This window comes from Podarcis erhardii (assembly GCF_964252035.2).
Source record: "Podarcis erhardii genome assembly, chromosome: 2".
Taxonomy (NCBI): domain Eukaryota; kingdom Metazoa; phylum Chordata; class Lepidosauria; order Squamata; family Lacertidae; genus Podarcis; species Podarcis erhardii.
The window spans coordinates 69911466-69933891 of NC_138498.1; the positions used below are offsets into that span (position 1 = coordinate 69911466).

General features: G+C 41.4%; 1 protein-coding gene across 17 annotated transcripts in view; it reads left to right on the forward strand.

Annotated features, from left to right (window-relative positions):
- The window catches only part of NSD1 (nuclear receptor binding SET domain protein 1), a 62223-nt gene that overhangs the window by 14273 nt on the left and 25524 nt on the right, over positions 1 to 22426 (forward strand). For 11 of the 17 annotated variants that reach the window (XM_081850177.1, XM_081850182.1, XM_081850181.1 and 8 more), the window contains 5 exons: positions 6104 to 6239; positions 10182 to 10354; positions 12672 to 14832; positions 20048 to 20169; positions 21631 to 21916. In XM_081850177.1, the coding sequence (XP_081706303.1) occupies positions 6104 to 6239; positions 10182 to 10354; positions 12672 to 14832; positions 20048 to 20169; positions 21631 to 21916 (2878 nt within the window). The remainder of the gene's footprint in view (positions 1 to 6103; positions 6240 to 10181; positions 10355 to 12671; positions 14833 to 20047; positions 20170 to 21630; positions 21917 to 22426) is intronic. The other 6 variants (XM_081850168.1, XM_081850170.1, XM_081850176.1 and 3 more) reach the window with 5 other exon arrangements.

The following is a 22426-nucleotide window of genomic DNA, read 5'->3' on the forward strand; positions in this document are numbered from 1 at the left end:
TGGCTCCACCCACTTTCAGTTTGGTATCGCCTTGTGTTGGCACATGACTTCCATAATGTTGCTGACAAGGGAATACAGTTCATCACTTGAGCTGGAAACTATTCCCTACCGGTAGGTGACCTAAAAACAAGTCTCACTGTGTCGAATGGACCTTACACCCAAGCATATGTGTGAAGGTTGCAGTCAATAAATCTTATTCCCATCCTTCATCTCCCAGGCTTATTCCTTTACCTTTGCTATGGGTTTTATTGACTTTGCCTATTTCCCCACCCTTTTGTTGTGTCCTCCGTTTCCCACTTTCTTCCTGCCTTCACCCCATCAGCATTTTCCATATTGACTTCCATTTGCTGTAAGGAAACAGGCATGTTAGTTCTGGGGGAGCTAAATTAATAAGTGGACTTGTGAAATGCAAGCAGCCCTTTTTCTGGAACATCCCATGTGAAACATTCCAGTTTACACAGTCGGCCTTTCTGCCTAAACTGAGTGCCCTGTTTGCAATGTGTGGTTTGCACTCTGGTTTTTCCCTTCTGCTGTCTCCATACCCTGAGCACTTGGTATCTCACCATTGCCTGTGAAACATCCTTATGGTTCAGAGCCATAATGAGCTAAAATAAATACTTTTAATTTATTTTATATGGCCACAACATTAATTAAATACAACTACAGTCATACCTTGGTGGTCGAACACCTCAGTACTCGGACGTTTTGGCTCCCAAATGCCGCAAACCCAGAAGTGAGTTTGCAAATGTTTTTTGGAAGCCGAACGTCTGAGGTGACTTCTGCGGCTTCCAAATGAGTGCAGGAAGCTCCTGCAGCCAATCGGAAGCCGCGCTTTGGTTTTCAAACTGTTACGGGAGTCAAATGGATTCACGGAATGGATTGAGTTCGACAACGAGGGTACGACTGTACAGTATTTCACAAACACACTACTAGGTGTGAACAGAACAGAGTTGCATGCCCTCTGAAGCAGGGCTGGCAAACCTGCAGGCCATATATACCCCTGCCCCAGACATTTTCAGTAGCTCACAGAGAGCTCTTGGCATTTGCCCACCCCCTTTAATTTTTTTATTTTAAAATCACAAGTCAGGGCTGTTTGTGCCTAGGAGAACTTCCCTGCTGAGTAACTCAAGTGGTAGTGTTGTATTCACTATCGCTTCTTGGTTCTGTAATACCAAAATTTGTTTTGAAGGGCAGGATGCAGTCCTCTTGACCTAGCACAGCCATGGTTCAGCCCCTCCGCCTGAAATATGCAGGGGGAAATAGGACTGGGCTTAACTATTTTTATAAGGTAGTAGTGAAGATTGATGAGATAATGTGGATTAAGCACTTTAACAATTAAGGCACTGTGCAAATGTTGTTGTTATTGAGAGACCTGGAGAACACCTGAATCATAGCTACAGTTCTGTTTCAACTACAGTGGAACTAATCTCCTCCTCAGCCAAAAACACCAAAGCAAAACTCTCACAGAAGGGGGTGGGGAGGTGCTAAGGCCATTTAAAGCCATTCTTTGGATTGCTAGGGAACTAGAAAGCGCCTGTAATCTTCCCATCACTTTCTTAATGAGCAAGGAGCATCACAGTTGTTAATGAGATGGAGAAAAGCTACAGAAATGATATTCGCTGGAGACAGAACCCTAGTGTTAATTTGTGCAAGCATGTGATTTATTCTGCTGCTTCCAATGAGACCGGTGGAGCTGAAAACCACTTTAAAGTGGCTTTATGAAAAAGATAGTTATTGGATATGTGCAATAATTAAGACTATTAATAGTATGACTGTTTCAAAAGGGAGCTTTGGCTGAGCTTGATATGTCTCTGCCATGACTGAGCGCTGGTGAATTTAATATAATTTGTTTAGCAATTTCTTCACTTAGTGTGATCATCTCTATAAGCTACCTTACAAGGAGAACTGAAAATTAGAATGGCATCTGTGTTTATGTATTGGGTTTTGAAATGTAGGAAGTGAATGTGTGTTCCAAAGAAAGAGGTCTCTCAATAAGACGCAGTAACCGGTGGGGGTTTAAATTCTTTTTAAAAAAATATTTCATTTTTTTATTTTTCTTAACTTTTAACTTTTCTTGAGAGTCCCATGGACTGCAAGAAGATCAAACCTATCCATTCTTAAGGAAATGAGCCCTGAGTGCTCACTGGAAGGACAGATCCTGAAGCTGAGGCTCCAATACTTTGGCCACCTCATGAGAAGAGAAGACTCCCTGGAAAAGACCCTGATGTTGGGAAAGATTGAAGGCACAAGGAGAAGGGGATGACAGAGGGCAAGATGGTTGGACAGTGTTCTCGAAGCTATTGACATGAGTTTGACCAAACTGCAGGAGGTAGTGGAAGACAGGAGTGCCTGGCATCTCTGGTCCATGGAGTCACGAAGAGTCGGACACCATTAAACGACTAAACAACAACAATGCTTCAGCAGCTTCGAGAACACTGTCCAACCATTTCATCCTCTGTCGTCCCCTTCTCCTTGTGCCCTCAATTTTTCCCAACATCAAGGTCTTTTCCAGGGAGTCTTCTCTTCTCATGAGGTGGCCAAAGTATTGGAGCCTCAGCTTCAGGATCTGTCCTTCCAGTGAGCACTCAGGGCTGATTTCCTTAAGATAGGTTTGATCTTCTTGCAGTTCATGGGACTCTCAAGAGTCTCCTCCAGCACAATAATTCGCTTTGCTGAAGCATAGCGTTAGAGTAATACAGTTTGGATAGTATGTGGTGATGAGGTGGTGAGATGTGGGAGACAGTGAAAAATGGATGTATTTTGTAGCACGCTTGCCCTGTCCCCTTACTTGTTTGTGTGGGGTGTTTTGTTCTGGCACCCCCAACTGTTAAGAGTGCTGTAAGGGAGTTGCTGCAAGGTTCCTGTGAGGGTTCAAGGAAAACAAATGTCCACACTGTGCTCCAGTTCCTGGCAGGGTTCTGGGGACACAAGTTGTTTGTGCAAAGAGCTCCCTTTGTGTGCAGAGCACCGCTTCTTCCTCTTTTGTATTGCTGGAGTCCCTTCTTGTGAGCCCTGTGTCGCCAGAGACAAGAGAAATAAAAGCCCCCCGCTGCATGACTTGTCATCTCGAGTTATGACCTCCCTGTATGTGGTTTATATATTTGTGGTGGTAAGCTGCATTTGGGCGTTGAGACTACACCATAGCCTATGTGAGAGAGGTGCTCACTGAGGTGGGGCGGCGGCTATTTTTTCATTTGTTTCCCTCCCACTGCTGTAAATGGGAGGAAATTTCTTGCATGTGGTCTGGGGCTGTTGTAAAGCTACGTTGTCACTGAGGATGTGGTAGTGGTCTGTGGGGAAGTGCTTCGTCCTTCTGCCATTTCTGTGCCAGTGGAACAGCCGCAATTCCATGGTGCTGTGCTGCCATATCTGTTATGGCACCAGTGTCTCTCCTTCCACAGAGTTCCACATAGCCCCTCATCCAGCATAACTCAAGCATAAGAGTGTTCTCCTATGTGTAGTGTCTTTCCTAATGTTGTATTAGTCTAAAACTGTGAATCATAATGCATCATGGTTGTTGTTTTTTTAAATAAAAAAGTTAAATATTGCTTGTTGGACTAGAAAAGGTCAACATTTGGGGGACTTAGATTATGGTTTTATAACAATTTTAAAAACATTGGTCTGTTTAAAAAACAAGGCGTATCTTTCATTTTGAATAACATTTTAATTCTTAATTAACTTTGCGAGCACGAAGTCTTCCTAACTGCAGATATGTGCCCTTGGCACTTCCTCTTTCTCTGTATTCTATGTAGTGGAAAATTGAAGTAGATGACTAGTACAATTGTGCTCTGGCTCCAATAATTTAATGTTGAACTTCACTTCAGAACTGATGATAAATTACACGAGAGCTAAATTTCTGTCACAGATCTTTATCTGAGGACTTGGGTTTCTACTAAAGAGTTGAAAGCAACGTAGGAAGCAGCTTTATACCCTATAGGTCCACCTAGTTCAGTGTCAGCATCAGAGGTCCATAGTTGTCCTTCTAAGGCCTACCTGGAAAGGCCATGGATTGAACGGGGGACATTTAGTATGCAAAGCAATTGTTCTAAATATGTGTTCTACCACCTTGCTATGGGGGGACGGACGACACACAATTTGGAAGGGGAGAAGGAGATGCTTTTCTTCTGAACCTACTTTCCCCAGTTTATTTTTCCCCCACCTTGGGTTTCCAGGTATGTGGTTTTCCTGTATGCTAGAGAAACAGGTTAAGAATTAAGCACCCTACAGTACCTTCCGCATCTCCATCAAATCACTGCCTCTTCCTTCTGCTTTTCAGCTGTTCATCCTCACTTATTAAAATTTAGTTAAAATCAGCATCCAGCATTTTTAATTGGACATTTAAGAAGCACAAATGTAGTCTGTAATTATGGTTTCTTGATGCAGGCATCATGCCGCACCACCATTGTTTTCAAACCATGGTTTCCAATTCTGCATTCCTGGTTGATTGCAAATCATGGCTTGGCAATCCGTACATCACAACAAGCATTGTTTTTAATATGATTACAAATTCAGTTTCCCATTTTCTATTGCTTTCTCATACCTACATCTTTGCACTGTTCTTCTGGGGACTGCAAGATGCAATAAAGGCTCACCCATTCATTCTGTCTTTGATTTTGGAGCGAGCTGAAATGAATCAATTTAGTGTTGATATGGGGAGATTTTTAATCCATCAAAGAAAGTGGGTGTGTCTGGATATATAGTTTGCAACTATCTCTGTGTCTAACCTAGAAAAGTTGATGCTGTTTTAATAAAGCTTTATTTAGTCTGAGGAACTAATTTTCAATATTGGCTTCTAACACTTAATAACTTGTGTAGCACTTAGTTTTAAAATTATAAATTTCCTCCTTCCATAATTTTACATGTAGAATCATGGCTAGAATGCAAAGAGGAACACACATTTTGGGGTGTTGATATTTCTGTTTGGAAGGATCCCTTCACAAAATGCTGCTCCAGAAGGTCCACCAGCCTTTGAGATGGAGGTGGCCTTTCAGAGAGTGGAAGGAGAAGTTAGCCCCATGTGTTCCACCTGAAAAGCAAGGCTGGAGCTTGATTCTTTGATCACATTTTGCAATCACTGAGAAACATTAGAACTGAAAATGTTCCTCCTAACAGCAAGGGTATCCAAATCCTCAATTTTAGCAATAACATCTCATTTCCTCCCTTCTCCTCCCCACCCTTTTTTGCCTAGTACCAGTTTAGAGCTTTAGCTGTTTCCTTGACAGGAAAGGGCAGCGATTCTGTTTTTCCATTAGGAGAGGTGACTACAGTGGTGCCCCGCAAGACGAATGCCTCGCAAGACGGAAAACTTCCTAGACGAAAGAGTTTTCCGTTTTGGAGGTGCTTCACAAAACGAATTTCCTATGGGCTTGCTTCGCAAGACGAAAATGTCTTGTGAGTTCCTGCGGTCCCCCCCCCCTTTTTCTAAGCCGCTTATCCGCTAAGCCGCTAAAAGCCGCTAAGCCGTCAATGGGCTTGCTTTGCAAGACGAAAAAACCGCCAGACGAAGAGAATCGCGGAACAGATTCTTTTCGTCTTGCGAGGCACCATTGTATTGTGTTCAACTCATCCACATTTAGAGTTCTAAAAGCAGCTTATTTATTAGTGATATACGTTTGCCCTTGTCAAATGTTTGGTTTGATGAGGAAAAGAGTCAGGGTTGGCTGCTGGGCCTGCACAAGGTGCAGGTTGTAGATCTGTTAACTGATTGGAAGAATGTTAAGTTGATCTGTCTTTTAACCAGTTGATTTAACTTTTTTTGTTTAGATACAAGCTACTGTAATCTCAATATTGTTGCCTTTGTTGCATTTCCAAAGGAAGTGTAAAATAACTTGTTTATAAATCTTCACATTATAACGTTCCTGTTTACAGTTCAGTACACAAGAGCCTTGGTAGAATAAGAGAAGATTTGTGATATTTTCTTTCTCAATCCTTATTTCAGCAATACCTCAAAACAAAACAAAAAAACAAGTGTGCCCTTCCACTCTTACCCTCTTGCAATTAATCAACTGATTCAAGCCAACTGCAGTTTACAGTCCTGGTGGCTCAAGCAGCTTCCACTAGAGTGAATTATATATCATTGCAGTTTACTGTTTTTTCTCCATAGGGTCGAAATAAGAAGAAACCTGCTCCGGTGAAGTATGAAACTGGAGATCTAGTATGGGCAAAGTTCAACAGACGTCCATGGTGGCCCTGTAAAATTTCCCATGATCCTGTGCTAGACACGCATTCAAAAATGAAAGGTAATAGTTATTTGCATTACATGATCAGAGTTTTAGTGATTTGTATTATCCATACACAGCTCACTTTGCAGATTAGCCTCCATAAGTGTGTATTGACCAGGGTGGCTGTCAAATAAGCTGCCTGGGTGAAGATGATGATGTTGAGGGGGATGGGCTGTGTATCTTTAATGTTTGTATAGCTTGTCAGGCAAGCTGCACCTGCTGCAGCTTCCTCTGTCAAAAGTTCTGGAGTCCTGTACACACTCTCTCTCTTTCTATATATATATATTTGGCTTGGTCACCCTGCCATGAAAAAGTGAAAAGGTAGTAACAGGCATCACTGTTTTAGATTGCAAGCCCTTCGTTTCTTATTTTAATTGCATACATAACCATGTGCATTGATGGCATTACATGAATGCTAATGATGATAATAAGGCCCAGCCCTAACCTAGGATAATTAGAATGTTTCATGGAAATCAGTGGAACTTGTTTGCTTAGTGGTTTGTTTAGGATTACAGGTAGGTAGTGGAAGCCTATGGCTCTCCACTTAGAAGCAAGCCCATGGACTTACTGCTAGGTAAAGGTATATAGAATTGCACTTGGTCTCATCCTGTGCCCACTTTCCTCGGAGTAAGTCCAGTTAAACTCAAAGGGCTTATTTTTAAGTAGACGTGCATAATACTGTTCAAGTATTCAATACTGGGAGATTGTAAAGAAGGGAGTTCTGAAAGTTCTGGAGTTTAGGCGGTGCAAGAGGAAGGCTTTGATGGAAAGAATATAGTTCAGTGGGTGGGTTTGCTGAAGGAGTATGTCATGAAGTGAATTATTCAGTGGTGAGAGAAAAATGTGAAAATGTTAGAAATCAACCAAGAAGACAGGAGTAGGGAGGGTGGACCAAGTGCAAGGAGTGAGCAAGTGGAGGTGTTAGGAATTGCTGGGATCAAGGGCGGAAATTTATGTTCATTTCTTCACAACAGGTAAATTATTGCCTCTTATTGAAATTTAAAACGTGTGTGCCACCATTGCAAAGTCTCTGGTATTTTGAATTAAATCCACTGTCCTTCAGAACCCCATATTCCCCCCCCCCCCAAAAAAAAACACTGTGCTTGCATCCCTGAGAACTTCACCCAGGAACCAATTTGAAGAGTAAAACTGTTCTTCTAAAATTGAAAATTTGAAGTAGAATAGGCAGCGGTTGAGAGAATGGTCCCCAAAGACACATTGACCTCCTCTCCCAGACTCTTGTCCTCATAGTGTCCAAATAGCGCCCCAACAGTATCTGAAATATGTGTGCTGAAGTAGGGAAGAAAAATAAATTAAAATTTGTGCTGTTTACTCATTCATAAGATGTTTCTCTTTGGGGAAACAGTTGCTTATCTATCCAATGACGACAGCTTTTCAACTCCTTTTAACCCCTGACTCATTCAAAAAGTAAAACACAGGGAGCAGTGAATGCAGAGGGCCAACAACCTTTAGCAAAATTTGGAACTTTGGAGTTTCCTCCAGGATTTCAAAGAAAAGACTGATTTAATATAATTCTCTCTGAAAAATGGGTTTTAAATTAAATCTCTATTCGTTTGCTTCAGTGAGCATGTGGATAGGACCGAAAGCAAGAGCCACACCAAAAGAAATAGTAAAAAATAACCGACACATCATGAAAAATTGTGTATATTTATTTAAGACAGTGAAAGCATAATACAAAATGAACGGTAAATTATATAAAAAAATAATTACACTACAGATGAAATGATTATAATGGGACAACTACATGCACTATATGGGAATAGGAAACAACTTGCACTGACTGCTTATATAGTACATTAGTTATTATAGGTGAAATACCAGTTATCCTTCTAACACCCTTCCTTTAAGTCCAGCTAACTTAAAAGCAAATGCAGTAAGAATGTTTCACTATATTATAAAGGTCTTCTTAAGCAATATATGAAAATTACTCAAGATTTGAAAGAGAGTAAGTGAGATGTGGAGTAAGTGAGATGGGGACGCGGGTGGCGCTGTGGGTAAAACCTCAGCGCCTAGGACTTGCCAATCGCATGGTCGGTGGTTCGAATCCCCACGACGGGGTGCGCTCCCGTCGTTCGGTCCCAGCGCCTGCCAAACTAGCAGTTCGAAAGCACCCCCGGGTGCAAGTAGATAAATAGGGACCGCTTACCAGCTGGAAGGTAAATGGCGTTCCGTATGCTGCGCTGGCTTGCCAGATGCAGCTTGTCAAACTGGCCACGTGACCCGGAAGTGTCTGCGGACAGCGCTGGCTCCCGGCCTATAGAGTGAGATGAGTGCACAACCCTAGAGTCTGTCAAGACTGGCCCGTATGGGCAGGGGTACCTTTATCTTTACCTAAGTGAGATGTAGGGATATTCTAAAAGACTTGAGAACTTGGGAGGAATAATGAGTGCATAAATGATTTTACCAAAAACTCCATATCTACCAGACTTGGTGTGGTGAGGTCTGTTGGTTCCAGATGGAAGATTCCTGAGCAAAAAATGGAAGTACAAATCTCAGCAAACATACAAGCTTGCCCCCAAGAAATGCAAAATTCACAGACCTGTTCTATATCTCCCAACACCACCAAGCCAGCGTGCATTTTAGGGAATGTGCTGTTGGGGGAGGGAGAAAAAACAATACAAACTAAAAGCTGTAAGGAAACTCAGAGAGAAAAAGAGAAGAGCACCACCCCAGTCTTACTTCTCCGTTTTCCTAATTTTAATCACCTCCCATTTCAAATCCCTAGCCACACTCTGGTTTTCTCTGGTAACCCCCTTAAATAAGTTTACCCATTAAAAATCAGTCCATTAAATCATGACTTACACCAAAATTCTCAGACTTCTTCATTACTCTTCCTTAATTGCAACCCTGAATCTCTCAGCTTTCTTTATCAAAACTAGAAGTCATTTCTGCCAAGCCAGGAAGAAGAACCTTGAAAGTACTTGGTTCTGCCCTGCTTTCTTAAGCTAATTGTCCAAAAGAAAGACTTCAGTCTTTGAAAAGGAAATAAAATGTTGGTTGAAAAAAGAATTATCTTCTAATGTGACACACATATAGAATAAAGGCACATATGCAGACAATTACCAGATAACAGGGGGAAACTTCACTCTCATTAAAATGCCCACTTCTTATCCTACACTCCTCTCCCTCTTCCACCCCATGGTTTATAATTGGGGTATTTTCCATTGAACAGCTGCTTCCCAGTCTAATCATACAGAGACATAACTGTAAAACCTGAACAAAAAAAACCACATTTCACATCAAAAGGTACCTAGAGTTATTAGTGTATTGAAGTAATAAGATACGTCTTTCTTAACTCAACAAAAGTGCTGTGTTCTTCAAGCTCAAGCTTGAATAGATTACAGGAATACATTTTGCCCTCCTCCTTGCTTTTAATTAGAATAGCCAGTAACCAGAATTCGGTCATCTAGGGGCACCTTTGGTGTTGCTATCAGAGAGAGGTTAACCCATCTTCATAGGTTCCATTGCCGTATTTATCACAAAGCTTTTGTCGTAGGAAGAATGCTCCCTTTATTCAAGGATGCTTAGCCAGCATCTTTTCTGTTCCTGCAGCCATCGACCTAGGCATAGCGATCGTTATGGCTTCCTGAAACCAAAATTTGGTGCATACAATATGTGGATCTGCTCCTTCCGTACGGCACCCTGGAACCCAGAAAATAAGTCCAAAAGGGACTTGACTATCACCCTCTAATGGTGAACTCAGGTGGTGAGTGCCAATAGAAATAGAGCCAAATTAATGCATATGACAAACAAGAGGGCAGGAACCAGTGTGCTCTGGGGAATCCTGAGTGAAATACAAAACAAGGGTGCAACTCCGCCCCCCCCCATGTTGCATCATTTATTCCAGGTCCCATTTGTTAGATATGTTTTGGAAAATATTTGGGGGGCATCCCTACACCTTGACACAAAATGCTAATCTTGCCAATTTTGTCTTAATAGTGTCCAATCGCAGACCACATCGAGAATACTATGTGGAAGCCTTGGGAGACCCATCTGAAAGAGCTTGGGTTGTGGGGAAAGCTATTGTAGTCTTTGAAGGAAGACATCAGTTTGAAGAACTGCCTGTCCTTCGGAGAAGAGGGAAGCAAAAAGAGAAAGGTTACAAGCACAAGGTAAATCTCATGTTCTCATTTGGTTTGTTCTTGAGTGTTCTCATCTGAGTGCAAAACCTAGGTGTATGATCTAGTGGAAGTGAAGTACTTCTTAAAGACCATGGATCACAGTTGGAAAAATTTAAACTCATGCTCAACTCTCTCATTGAACTCCATCAGCTTACAAAGTTGCTCCATTTTTTGGGATTGCGTTTCTTATACTTTGAAGCTGCTTTAAAAATGACTGATATGATTTGAGACTTGGAGGCTGCTGATAAAGGAATGTCTTTTGCGTTGACTTGTCCATATAGCTACCTGAGAATAGACTGGAAATATAATTGTGTAAATTGGGCCTTTATGTTAGATACAGGTATATAAAGAGAACTTTTGAAAACACGTTTCAATGTTATTAATAGAGAAAACATTGTATCTGAAGGGCAAATGTGGAGTAATATGGGCAGGAAGGGAAACCTGCTGTATTTCAAAATCTTAGTCTACAGCTTGAATTCCTTCTGGGGCCAGCTCTGTGTTAATATTTCCAAAACTGAGATTCTGGCATAAAACATCCAGGCAACCATTTTCTTGAGACTAGGATCAGAAGGATTCAGCTATATTCCAGTTTTGGAACTTGTTAAGCTCTCGGAGAGCCAGAATGGAACCAGACTGTTGGCGCTTAAAATAAAAAAAGGTGACAGAGCAGCTTTTAAATTGATTGTGTGGGGGAAGCTGAAAGCAGCTGCAGACTCCTGTTCAGAACAAATCGTGGCCCTGAGAGGAAGGGGGGGGATTATTATTATAATTTAAATTGGGGAGAGGGTAGAATGTGTCACTGAGAGTGCAGGGGCACATGATAGCAACTGAGAGGCAAGCAGGTGTCAGAGATCTATGGAGATGGAGTAAAAAGCCTTTTGAGTTGATATATTTCCCACTGTGCATATGTATTTGAATTGTTTTTAAAATGTGGAGTGTTTTATTCCTTGTTGTTTGCCACTTTAGACTCCTTTGGAAGGCGTGTGTGTGTGTGTGTGTGTGTGTGAAGATGAGTGAGCTGGAGTGCTTGGCCTTAGATGAGAGCATTGATATAGTGGACATAATGGAAGCCTGCTATAATGGAGAGAACCAATAGAGCACAGTTACCTCTGGGTACAAACTCTATAAGAAGGACCAAGAAGGGCATATTGGAGGCAATGCCACTGTGTGTGAAAGAAAACATAGAGTCCGACGAGCTAGAAATCCCCAAAGGAGCAGACTCTTCCTGGACTTAAGTGGCATGCAAGACCTGGTGTGAGATGTAAATGTTATACTACCTACTGGGAGCAGTGACCATAGTGTTATCTAATTACATACATTTGTAAATGGACAGTTGCCAAGAAAATCCAGCACAGTCACATTTGACTTCAAAAGATGAAACTTTCCTGAAATGAAGGGATTGGGGAAAAGGAAAAGGAAGTTGAAAGGCATAATCAAGAGAGCCAGATCTCTCCAGGTCAGGAAAGGTGCCACCAGGGCCAGGAGGATACCAGAGTGGTTAATGGGCAGAGGCAAAGAGCTATTAGAGCCAAAAAGGTTTCTTTTGTCATTTTTTATTTTATCAGCAAGGCCTAGAACATCGTCTCTTGTCACAACTGACTCAGTTCCTCAGACTCCCTTCCTATGAAAGTTAGATCAGGCACCGAGATCTGCTATATATAATCCACCAAGGAAACAGATGCAAATAATTTATTCAGCTTCTCTGCAATCTCTTTATCCTTCTTTAGCATACCTTTGAATCCCGTCACCTGAAGGTACAAGCGCCTAAATGATGTTCTGCTACTAATGTATTTAAATAATATTCTATTGTTAGTATGTATGTTTAAGCAATGTGCTGTTCGATTGTTTTATAGCATCCCTTATTGCCTGCTTAGCAAATGAAAGTCTTGTCCAATGAGGAAAACAAAAAGGAGCACAAATTTTGGCAAAAGAAATGTAAGCAGGCAATAGGGGATGCTATAAAACAATTGAAGTAGCAGAACATCATTTAGGCGCTTGTACCTTCAGGTGACAGGGGATTATATATAGCAGATCTCTGTGCCTGATCTAACTTTCACAGGAAGGGAGTCTGAGGAACTGGGTCCATAGTGACAAGAGATGATGTTCTAGGCCATTTTGACAAAATAAAAAATGACAAGTCACATTCATGTACTCCACGAATCTAGCTTTGATCTGCATACTTTAATTAGTTATGTGCTGCAGTTACATTTTGTGAAAGAAGATAATGTTCATATCTGTGTGTAATTTCATCTTTTTGTGTATTATAATTTTTTTGTAACTTGTTTTTGTCCCTTCCTATACTTTCCAGGTTCCTAAGAGGTTTCTGGCAAAATGGGAGATCAGTGTTGGCCTTACAAATGATTATCTAAAGCAGAACAGTGCTCAAAAATACATCCCGACTTCCAGCAAACCGGACAGTGAGAAGGATGTGCATTTAATGGGATCTTGTACAAAGGACTCCTTAAATGAACAGAGCAGACAACTGAATGGATGTTTGAAATCACTAACATTGGACTCCAGACATTTGACCCATGATAAGGGGAAAGTGTTCACCAAATCCCGAAACAAGAAGAGCTCTGACACCCGGAGGAGAACTAGAGTAAGAAAAAGTAGCACCAAACTGGAGGCATCCAAGAGAGAAAGTGGGGGGAAAGGGCCAGTAAGCAAAGCTAAAAATATGGTTGCTGCAGATATGCCAGAGAAGCAGGCTTCTCATGAACTTTGCAGAATAGCAAAGAGCCTAATGGGATCCAAAGGCAGCATGGAAAACTACTTGCTCTCTTCTTTTGGAGAAAGACAATTCGAAAACAAATATAAGAAACCAGGGTTTGATATCTCTAATAGCAGCTGCCATCAGGAAACATCCAAAGCGGACGTGAAGAAAAAGAGAATTCCAGCAGGCTTCATCTGCAGTTCAAAGCTACAGCAGCACTATTCCAGAACTGATGCTGGAGCAGAGAGGAAACAAATAGACTCTGATTCATCGGATAACGGTACCTGTGATCTAGACTCCCTTGACCAAAGTTTAGCAGCAGCAGCAGCTTATAGTGTCTTGAAGAATAGTGACTCTGTAAATAAAAGTGGAAAAGAAGTGTGTTCCGGGCAAAGAGATATTAAACATTCTGCACCTGTCTCAAAAAGCAGCAATCGAAGCCGCAAACCTCCAGAAGGTTCTCTAGACAGGAATATCAATGTTGAAACAGGAGGTGAGGAATTCCGTGAGCCATCCCTTGCAGCTGAGGTGGCTTCAGTTTACAGGAATGACAATCTTATCAATGTAGATAAGCACACTACACTCCAAAGTAAGGGGTTTGTAAGTCAAATGGATGCAAAACAGCCTCAGTTCAGAAGTATAAAATGCAAGCATAAAGAAGCTGCTGCTGGGACAGACTCCTCTCTTAAGGAAGATGAATGTAGCCCCGACTGCTGCTTTTCTGCTACCAAAGGTTCTCCCGGGTCCCAGTTAGATATGCCTAACAAAAGTGGGAAGGCTGATGGCCCCAAACTGCTGAACAGCACCAATGAGAAACCCGGTGATTCTACTGAAATAGAAACGGCAGTTGTGAAACACGTGCTTTCAGAACTGAAGGAGCTGTCGTATAGGTCCATGAATGTTGAAGCGAAAGACTGTGGGCCGCCTAAGACCACAGTGCCCTTACTCTTTTCATCTGTCTCTGGGCAGAACCATTTGCCTATTGAGCCCGATTATAAATTCAGCACCTTATTAATGTTGTTGAAAGATATGCATGATAGTAAGACGAAAGAGAAGCAGATCATGACTACTCAGAACATAGTCTCTTATAGGAGTTCTCACAGCGATGATAGTTCTGGAAGTAACACTCCAAGTGATTTGACATCTTTGCCTACAATGGGAACCACTCATAAATTAGAAAAAAGCCAAGATAGTGTTCGAGAACCAGAGTGTCAGAAACCCAAAGAAGGTCAGTCCTCTTTTTCACATGGTATCGCAACCAAGTTGATCGATCCCGGTGCTAACAAAAGGGAACTCACAAACGCTTCTGTTTCTGGTACAAACTGCACCGCAAGGCGCAGCTGTCCAAAATCTAAGCAGCTATCTAAACTAGTAGCTAATGCAGCATCAAAGAGCAAAACACTAAAGCGGTTGTCTAATTCAGCTGAGAGTGTGCCCCGCCAGGATAGAGCTGCCCAAGGCTCAGTTGCTAGTGCTCTAGACAATGCAAAGGAAGATGTTGCAAGGAAAGTGTCTTGGGAGTTGATGGGACACTCCCCTGACGAAGACTCTGCAAGTTCCTCTGATGACAGTTTAGTTCGTATAAGAATGAAGTCAGAATATGATAAAAAGAGAGAGAGCTGCAACTCCTTTGAAAATGGGGAGTTGGATTCAGGACTGAATAGAGAAGGCTCCTTGGGTGATGAGCCTAGAGATGTATGCCACGTAGCGCCCAAAAAGCGATGGCAGCGTTTTAACCAAAGCAGTGCTAAAGCTGGTAAGCACATCAGTAGATCTAGGGAAGCAGAACAGTTATGTGCCTTTGGCCTCTACAGAATAAAAGCAAGCTTCAGACTGTAGGCGTCTCCTCTCTCTTTAAAAAGGGAGGCATTATAGGCAAGAACTGTGAGAAGCACTTAGTTAGCTGGGCAACATTTTGCAGAATCAGGGATGAAACAAAAATACAGTTCTTACAGAATTGAGAGTTTTACAGTTTTGAGATCCTAGTTTGAGTTCTCTGTACAAGGTAAGGATTCCTTGTGCTGCACCACTGCAGATTGGGGGAGCTGGAACCACATGGTGAAATCTTCCACCCTATAAATAAATAAATAAATAAATAAATAAATAAATGAATGAATGAATGAATGAATGAATGAATGGAGTATTACTCAGTAATGGGCAAGATCCTACCTGAAGTCTATAAGTGGTACAGCTCATAAACTCTTCAGCTGTCTGCATCTGCAGGTTGTGAGAACTAGCCCTTAAGAGGTTTTGTGCCATGAGTTGCAGTGCATAAAAATCTTAAGGTTATCCAATTGAAATGCTGGTTGTTACTCTAGCTTTTCTCTTCCACAAATTTTAATACAAGTTCACTTTAATCTTTTAAAACTAGAAACAGCGCTTAAGAAGGCATAGTGTGATTTGGAAATATATATATATGGTTTCTCTTACCTTGTGCAGAAGCTTTATTTATAAATTAAAACATGATGGACCCAATACTAGCATGAAAGTATAATATTTACTGCTCAGTATTACAGGAGACTCATGAGAAGGAAAAATTGCAGCCCAAAAGGTAGATAAAAGTTTAGTAGTACCGAATAATGTGTGTTTATTTCTCCCTGTGGAAAGCAAGTGGTCTGCTAAACTGAGTGTATTGCCAACAACACAATCCTCAGAAGTAAGTCTGTTGGCTTACTCATAGCTAAATAGGTGCAGAATTGCAGTCTAACACAAGTTTACCTGAGACTAAGCCCAGTAGGACTAACTTGCAAGTAAGCATGTCTACGGTAGTGCTGCATGTTGGGTTAGGACTCAAGAAGTCACCACCATAAACTGCAGCAATTTAAACTTGAATCTTACATTCTATAAACTTTTCAATCTTGTTTTGCTGTTCCCCATTAGTAGTTTTTGATCAGTGATTGTGCATTGGGTGGCAACATGAACTAAATTTCAAAATGTAGAGGGCTGGCCTACCCTGTTTGCGAAATGCAAATTGCATGCTATGTGAAATACAAGATAAAGCAAAAGGTGTGAGCCAAGGATGGCAGTCCTAGTTCATGACTTATCTCTGTGTACACTTACATTGCATAAATTAACTGCACTCCTATTTAACTTTCTGCTAGATCTGAGACACATACTCTTGAATGGTAATGGCCCCACCACATTTTGAAAACAGATTTTGCAACGTGCTGTGAAGAATAGGTATTTTTGATAAAGGATTTCAGTAATGTTTGTGGATTGCAGTAAAACACAGGGAATGTTGCAAGATGAGCAATAAAGTATTCTTAACTAACTTTTATGAGGAAAGTATCCAGATCTTGCCTTCTGCAGAAGACAAAAGGTTAATTTGGCAAATACACAGTTATAATGATTTTTATTCTGGCCAAGGGCCAAATACGCTACATTCAGTTTAGCTTCTGCATACACCTGTTGAGAGCATTTCAGCTTCCCCCTTCCAAGGGCAGCTATTCCCAAAGATTTCCAGGGGTTGGGCGGTGGCAGGACTTTAGAGTAAAAATAGGTAAGATCATTCTGTTTCAGTTTCTATGTACTCACTCACAGGTCCATTCTGTTCTGTTTTTAGGAGGGGGAATTGTTTGCATTTTAATAATATGCACTTCCCTGTGATATGCATTTTCTATGCATCTTTCCTATAAAACAAATTTCTATATGATTTACAATGTATCCCCCCCCCATATGCATTTTTGAAAACATTTTCCCCATGAAACATGCATTTCTGCATGCACTTTTTGAAAACCAAAACTGCATCGCTAAGTGGGCAATCTGATAGCTGCATTCCAAGCCACCCATAAAGCCAGGGACAGCCAATCTGACACTAAAAAAACTCAAAGCAATTTATAAAAAGAATAAAGAGGGGGGAAATAGTCTGTGTTTAGCTTATTTAAAAAGTTAAAAACAGATTACAACACCTGTAAACATTCTACGTATCTGAGTAAGCATGTCCAAACAAACATGTTTTTAGCCGATGCCAAAAGGAGTACAGCGAATGTCCCTGGCCTGATTTCAGTAGGCAGGGAGTTCCAAATTGTGGGTGCTGCTGCTAAAAAAAATTCTTAGAAATGCAGAATGAGTATTGTTTGGCACTTGTAACGGTGTCCGTTCCACAGACTGAAGCAGCTGAGTTGGCGCATATGGAGGAAAGCGATTTCACAAGTAAACTGTGGTTCTGAGTTGTTAAGGGTTCTATATACTAATAGTAGCACATTGAACGTGGCCCAGTAGCAAACCTGCAGGCCTCTGAGAACAGGTGTTATATGTTGACGGAGTCTCACTTCTGTCAGTAATTGTATTGCAGCATTCTGCACTAACTGCAGCTTCCCGATCAAGTGCAAGGGACCCCCCCCCATAGAGCACATTGCAGTAATCCAAACTTTCTTACTGACATTGCTTCTGTTTTTCCCTATGCACCACCTCCTTTTTTTCTTAATCATCTTTACGTATTATTGTAAGCAACCACAGTAACTCCAGTGTTAGGAAATGCTTTGATTCACGATGATTCACTATGTGGCACTCCACCACAAAAACCATGAGATGTTACTGTACAAATTCAGTAATCCAAGTTACAGTCTCTCACATTGGTATCAAAATAATTTTTACTCAATAGCTACAGCCAGAACGAGGATGGGTACTATTTGTGTTACACTGTGAACCCTACTGAGATAGATAAGGGATAGCCAGCTTCCTTCACCCAAGAGACTGAGGCTCTCTGTTCTTGTCGTGGCCGGAAGAGGTTGATGCTAGAGGAAATGTCCATAGCTGCTCAGTGACCTCATCAGGGTTTGGGAGGTGCCTCTACAGGTCCTCCTTTCCTCTACTTTCAGCCTGATGACTCCCATGCATGTTTATGGTAAAGACAGAAGGCAGTTTGGAAGAAGCAGCAGAGGCATTTTAGCCCTTACATCATCTTTCCTTCCACAGAGGGGAGAGTACTGCTATTGTAAGGGATCAAGAGAACCAGACACCATTCTGTTGCTTATGGACTACCAGTTGCCCAGCTCAGAGATATTTACTCTTCGTTTACAACAGAGCAATCAAAGCTTAAAATGAGAACTTTGCACACTGCTATTCAGTTAAAAAAGGAAAAAGTGGAAAGTCAACAGGTGTAGCAGAGAAATTTATTTGAATGAATGCATAAACCTCAATCTGCAAATATTTCAGGCACTTTACAATTCGCCTCTATAAAAATTAGTTACCCTTATGGGAGTTGGAGCTAAAGTTAGCTCTTTTATTACCCCCTGCTTAAACTATAGCTGGGTTGAGATTCATTCTTATAAATTTGTCTGTGCCTGCAGGATTCCTATTTTTCCCCAGTGCTGCTTTAATCCTACCCAGTGTCTATGGCTAAGCAGGGAACTCTGCTTTTCTGAGTTCCACTTAAAAGCACTAGCTGCAGTGCTTCACTGTGAAGATATATCAGATTAGACATAGAGTCTTCTTCGGAGATCACTCATAGCCGAGTAAGATTGTCTTCAATAAACACAGTTTTAACAATGAGTCCATAAGTGACTGTGGAGGCCAATTCTGGATCCACATGTCCTTCCATAGTGGGGACATTGGTTTCCAGGCAGGAGTTGATCACAGTGTGGATTTGCCAAGCATGCCTTCCTCTTAGCATGTTTCTCCCTTGCATCCTGAGTTTGAGTGTCTTTGAAGGCATAGAGTATAATACTGTGTTCCACATACTGATCTAGATCCAGCATTCTCATGAGCAGAACTCCATTCATGGAATGCTACTGCTAGAGGAGGAGCCCATTTTTTCCCAGTTCCACCTTCCTTCCTCAACCCCCTGAAAAGCTGAACCTCTGGGACAGTATGGGGACTGCAAGGGGAAGGGGAAATCAGGAAATATCATTTACCCAACTTCTTCCAGTGAGCCTTTGCAGGATCTCAGTAGTCCCTCCACAAATGGAAAAGCTTATCTATTAATGGAAAGGACACACTGGATTCAACATGTTGTAGAAATAAATAATAATAATAATAATAATAATAATAATAGAAATGTACGTTGTAAATACTGTAATTCACATTTGCTGAACAGGAAAAGGGACTTCTGAGTTTTTTCTCTGGATATGTAGCCACTCTTGTTTCAGGACCAGCTTTATTTCAGAACTGCTTCCATACTGTGTTAGGAGGAGCCACCTGTTTTGCTTGTTCACAATATTGATGTTTATTGTTTTTCAACACAGGATTCCCTTGTGTTGGGTTTTTTTTAAGCAACAAGCAAAAACTTTTAAAAGAGGAGAGAGAAAAAGATTTCCTAAGACACTTATAATGGACTCATTTGTACAATCCAGTTTGAGAGTAGGTAAAAAAAATGTCATTTTTTTAAATAAAAAAGACAAAACTCAGAGGTTTAGGAAAGTATCCTAGAAGAAAGTCATACTACAGTTTTACAGATATGACTTAATTCCTGCTTCAACCACAATATTTCAGTCCTAGCTTCTCACCCTCAAAAGGTGTAATGCACATGGCACTGCTAGGCCAGACTGGGCATAATTTACTGCACTGAGACCCAGGCAAGAATAGCATGCTGACACTGGGGACAAGATGTTGATGGCAGTCGTTGCAGCTCACTTGCTTTCCATAATTGGGCAGGAACCGGGTCCTTTCCCTTTGTGGGGTGATGGTTGTGGGATTTGCATGGATTAGTATCACTGTGTGGATTCCTGCTGAATAATGAGAGGTGGCACGATGGTCAGGGAAGAAGCTTTGTATGAAAACCTGAAGGAAAGGGCTGCTTTTGAACTATTATGGCAGGAGATGATTGCTTAAAAACTTTAATGACATAGTCAAGGAGTCTCAAGCACTGAGCTATGCACCTCAGATTCATGTGATCATCACTTTGTTGAGGGCACTGGAAAATGGCACAGGAGCTTCTCAGACCCTGGCCATAAGGAAGGGTTCTATCCCAGCCCTTCTTGTCTTCTCAGAAGACTAATCCTGAGGCTCTTTCTCCTTTTTTATCTTCTCAGTAGCTCATTCAGAGAAGAAACGCCTTAGGAAGCCAAGTAAGCGGCTTCTGGAATATGCAGAAGAATATGATCACATATTTGCACCTAAGAAAAAGAAGAGGAGCCAGGAGCCATTTCGGAAGGTGGGTATGAAACAAAGAAACGGGTATAGGCACCTGCGAGAAATTGGGAAACTGTCATCTACGTAGTTTTCCTTTTTTTAAATAGGGATCCAACATGTGTGTATGCTTTGGGGCAGGGTAGTGGAATTCCACTTCTGGTTGAGGCCCCTTCCATCAGATGCAACTGCCACCTGAGAAATTGCCTCAAAGTTTAGGAGTAGCTTATCAGAGGGCAGGTGGGTGATTAAACAAAGGAACCCCAAAGAACTCTGGTGCTTGTTTGGAATGCTGCAGGTGACTCTAAGGCAGGGCAGAAGCTTAGTGTTAGAGACTCTTGCTTTCCATGCAGAAGGTCCCATGTTCAGTCCCTGGCATCTGAGAATGTCGCCTGTCTGAAACCCTGGAGAGCCACTGCCAGTCGGTGTAGACCAAATTGCGCTAGATGAACCTATTGTCCAGCTCCATACAGAGCAGCTTCCAATGTTCCTTCCCAAGGATCCTAGCCATTATGAGCCAAGTTTTTTGAAACAAAAAGTACAGACATCTCAACAATTCCACCCCACTTTTATATACCTTCATGTTGTCTCGGAATGAGCAAAGTGATTGAAGGAAAAACAGAAGTGCCTGGCTGGGCTTTGGCTCTTGTTTTTCTTTGACTCTCTTTTTTGCTCCAGATGGGTTGGCTTTGAAGCACACACACCAGCCAGGATGTTGTTGCAAGTGTTGTAGTGGACCTTGGTTATCTGCCTCAAGAACATCATGCTTAACCTTTATGCTACAGATTCCTGTAGTACTTGGAATTACAAAGCATATAATTAAAAAAGATATCTATATTCCTGGTCAGGACTGAAATAAGCAGGTTTTGCTTTATGATTTCAATTCATCAATGTTTCTTACTTCAGTTGTGAGAAGAGCTATACCTTGAATAGGTTTCTTTTTAAAATGAATACTCAATAAATAAATAAATATAGTGTATTTTCAACATTAGAAACATTCAATGCACATACATAACTGGGTTATACAGCTCCCAATGAAAACAACATCTCCATAGGCTAGTTGTCCCTCACTCCCCAGTGATGTCTAGTAATTCTCACTCTGTGGCATGAAGTCATCAGACTATTCATTTTCCCAACCTTGTCAAACTGTATACCCAATGACGGTCTGTTGGGCAAACACTGCATCTGATGGCATGGGCTGGTGTTACTTGGGGGTAGGGAAGCTAGACAAAGGCAAGTCATTTTCAGCAGCAGCGCCATCACTTACACTGTGTATTTTGTAAAATAAAAACTTGGTTGTGTGTGCTTGCATAAAATGATTTCCTAGCACAGCCAAAGATGACTAGTTTTCTTTCCCTTGTTTTTCACCTGCCGCAGAAATATAGCCATATTTCCGAGTAGCTGTATGCTCCCCATTAGCCTTTTCTTCATGTATTGGTTGGACCAGGATCTTGAGTATTTTCTGTTTATGTCTGGCTGCTAATAGGCAAGTTCTCTAGAGAAGTCTGAAATCAAACAGGATTGCAGCACTGGCAAGCAAGCTCGTAACAAACATCTAGAAAAGAAGCCTTTGGATTCAGTTTCGTCTGCTTCTTCGTCTAAAGAGTCTCCTCCCGTTCTTGAAGCTGAGCGGTCTTTGTCAGATGAGCCCGACTCCCATGCCATGGAACCAAGATCAGAAATGCCAGTTTTGACATTGTCATCACCAAATGTTCTGGAAGGTGCTGCTGCTGCTTCTCCTTTGCAGGGAGAGAGACAGTTAATGAAGTCAGGTAAGACTTGTGTATCATTAGCATCTTCACCAAAAATAAGCTCTAGTTACTGGAAACAAAACAGGTGTCTTGTTCCTTGGCCCTTGATTCCTATTTCCTAATTCTAGTCTCAATTAACTTTATACTATACTGTACTATACTATACTATACTATACTATACTATACTATACTGAAATGTTTAAATGTTTCTTTGATTTTCCTTGAATCTTGCCACCACACTTGTTATCCTCTCCTCCCACACACTTTGAGAACCACACACAATATGCCATTGCTCTTTGGTCTGGACCTGAAGCTTTGGGCACTCTCTCTCGCAAGGTTGGGGGTGGGGGAATAATAAATGATACTGAAGTTTTTGTTCCTCGTGAGATCTAAATAGCAAAAAGGAGGATATTTTTTATGAAATAAATAAACTACAGGTCTTTAGACTTCCAAGCTCCTGATGTCTTAGATCTCAAAGTGGCTTAGTACACTAAAAATATACAAAGCCAAGACGAAACCTCAAAATTTTAA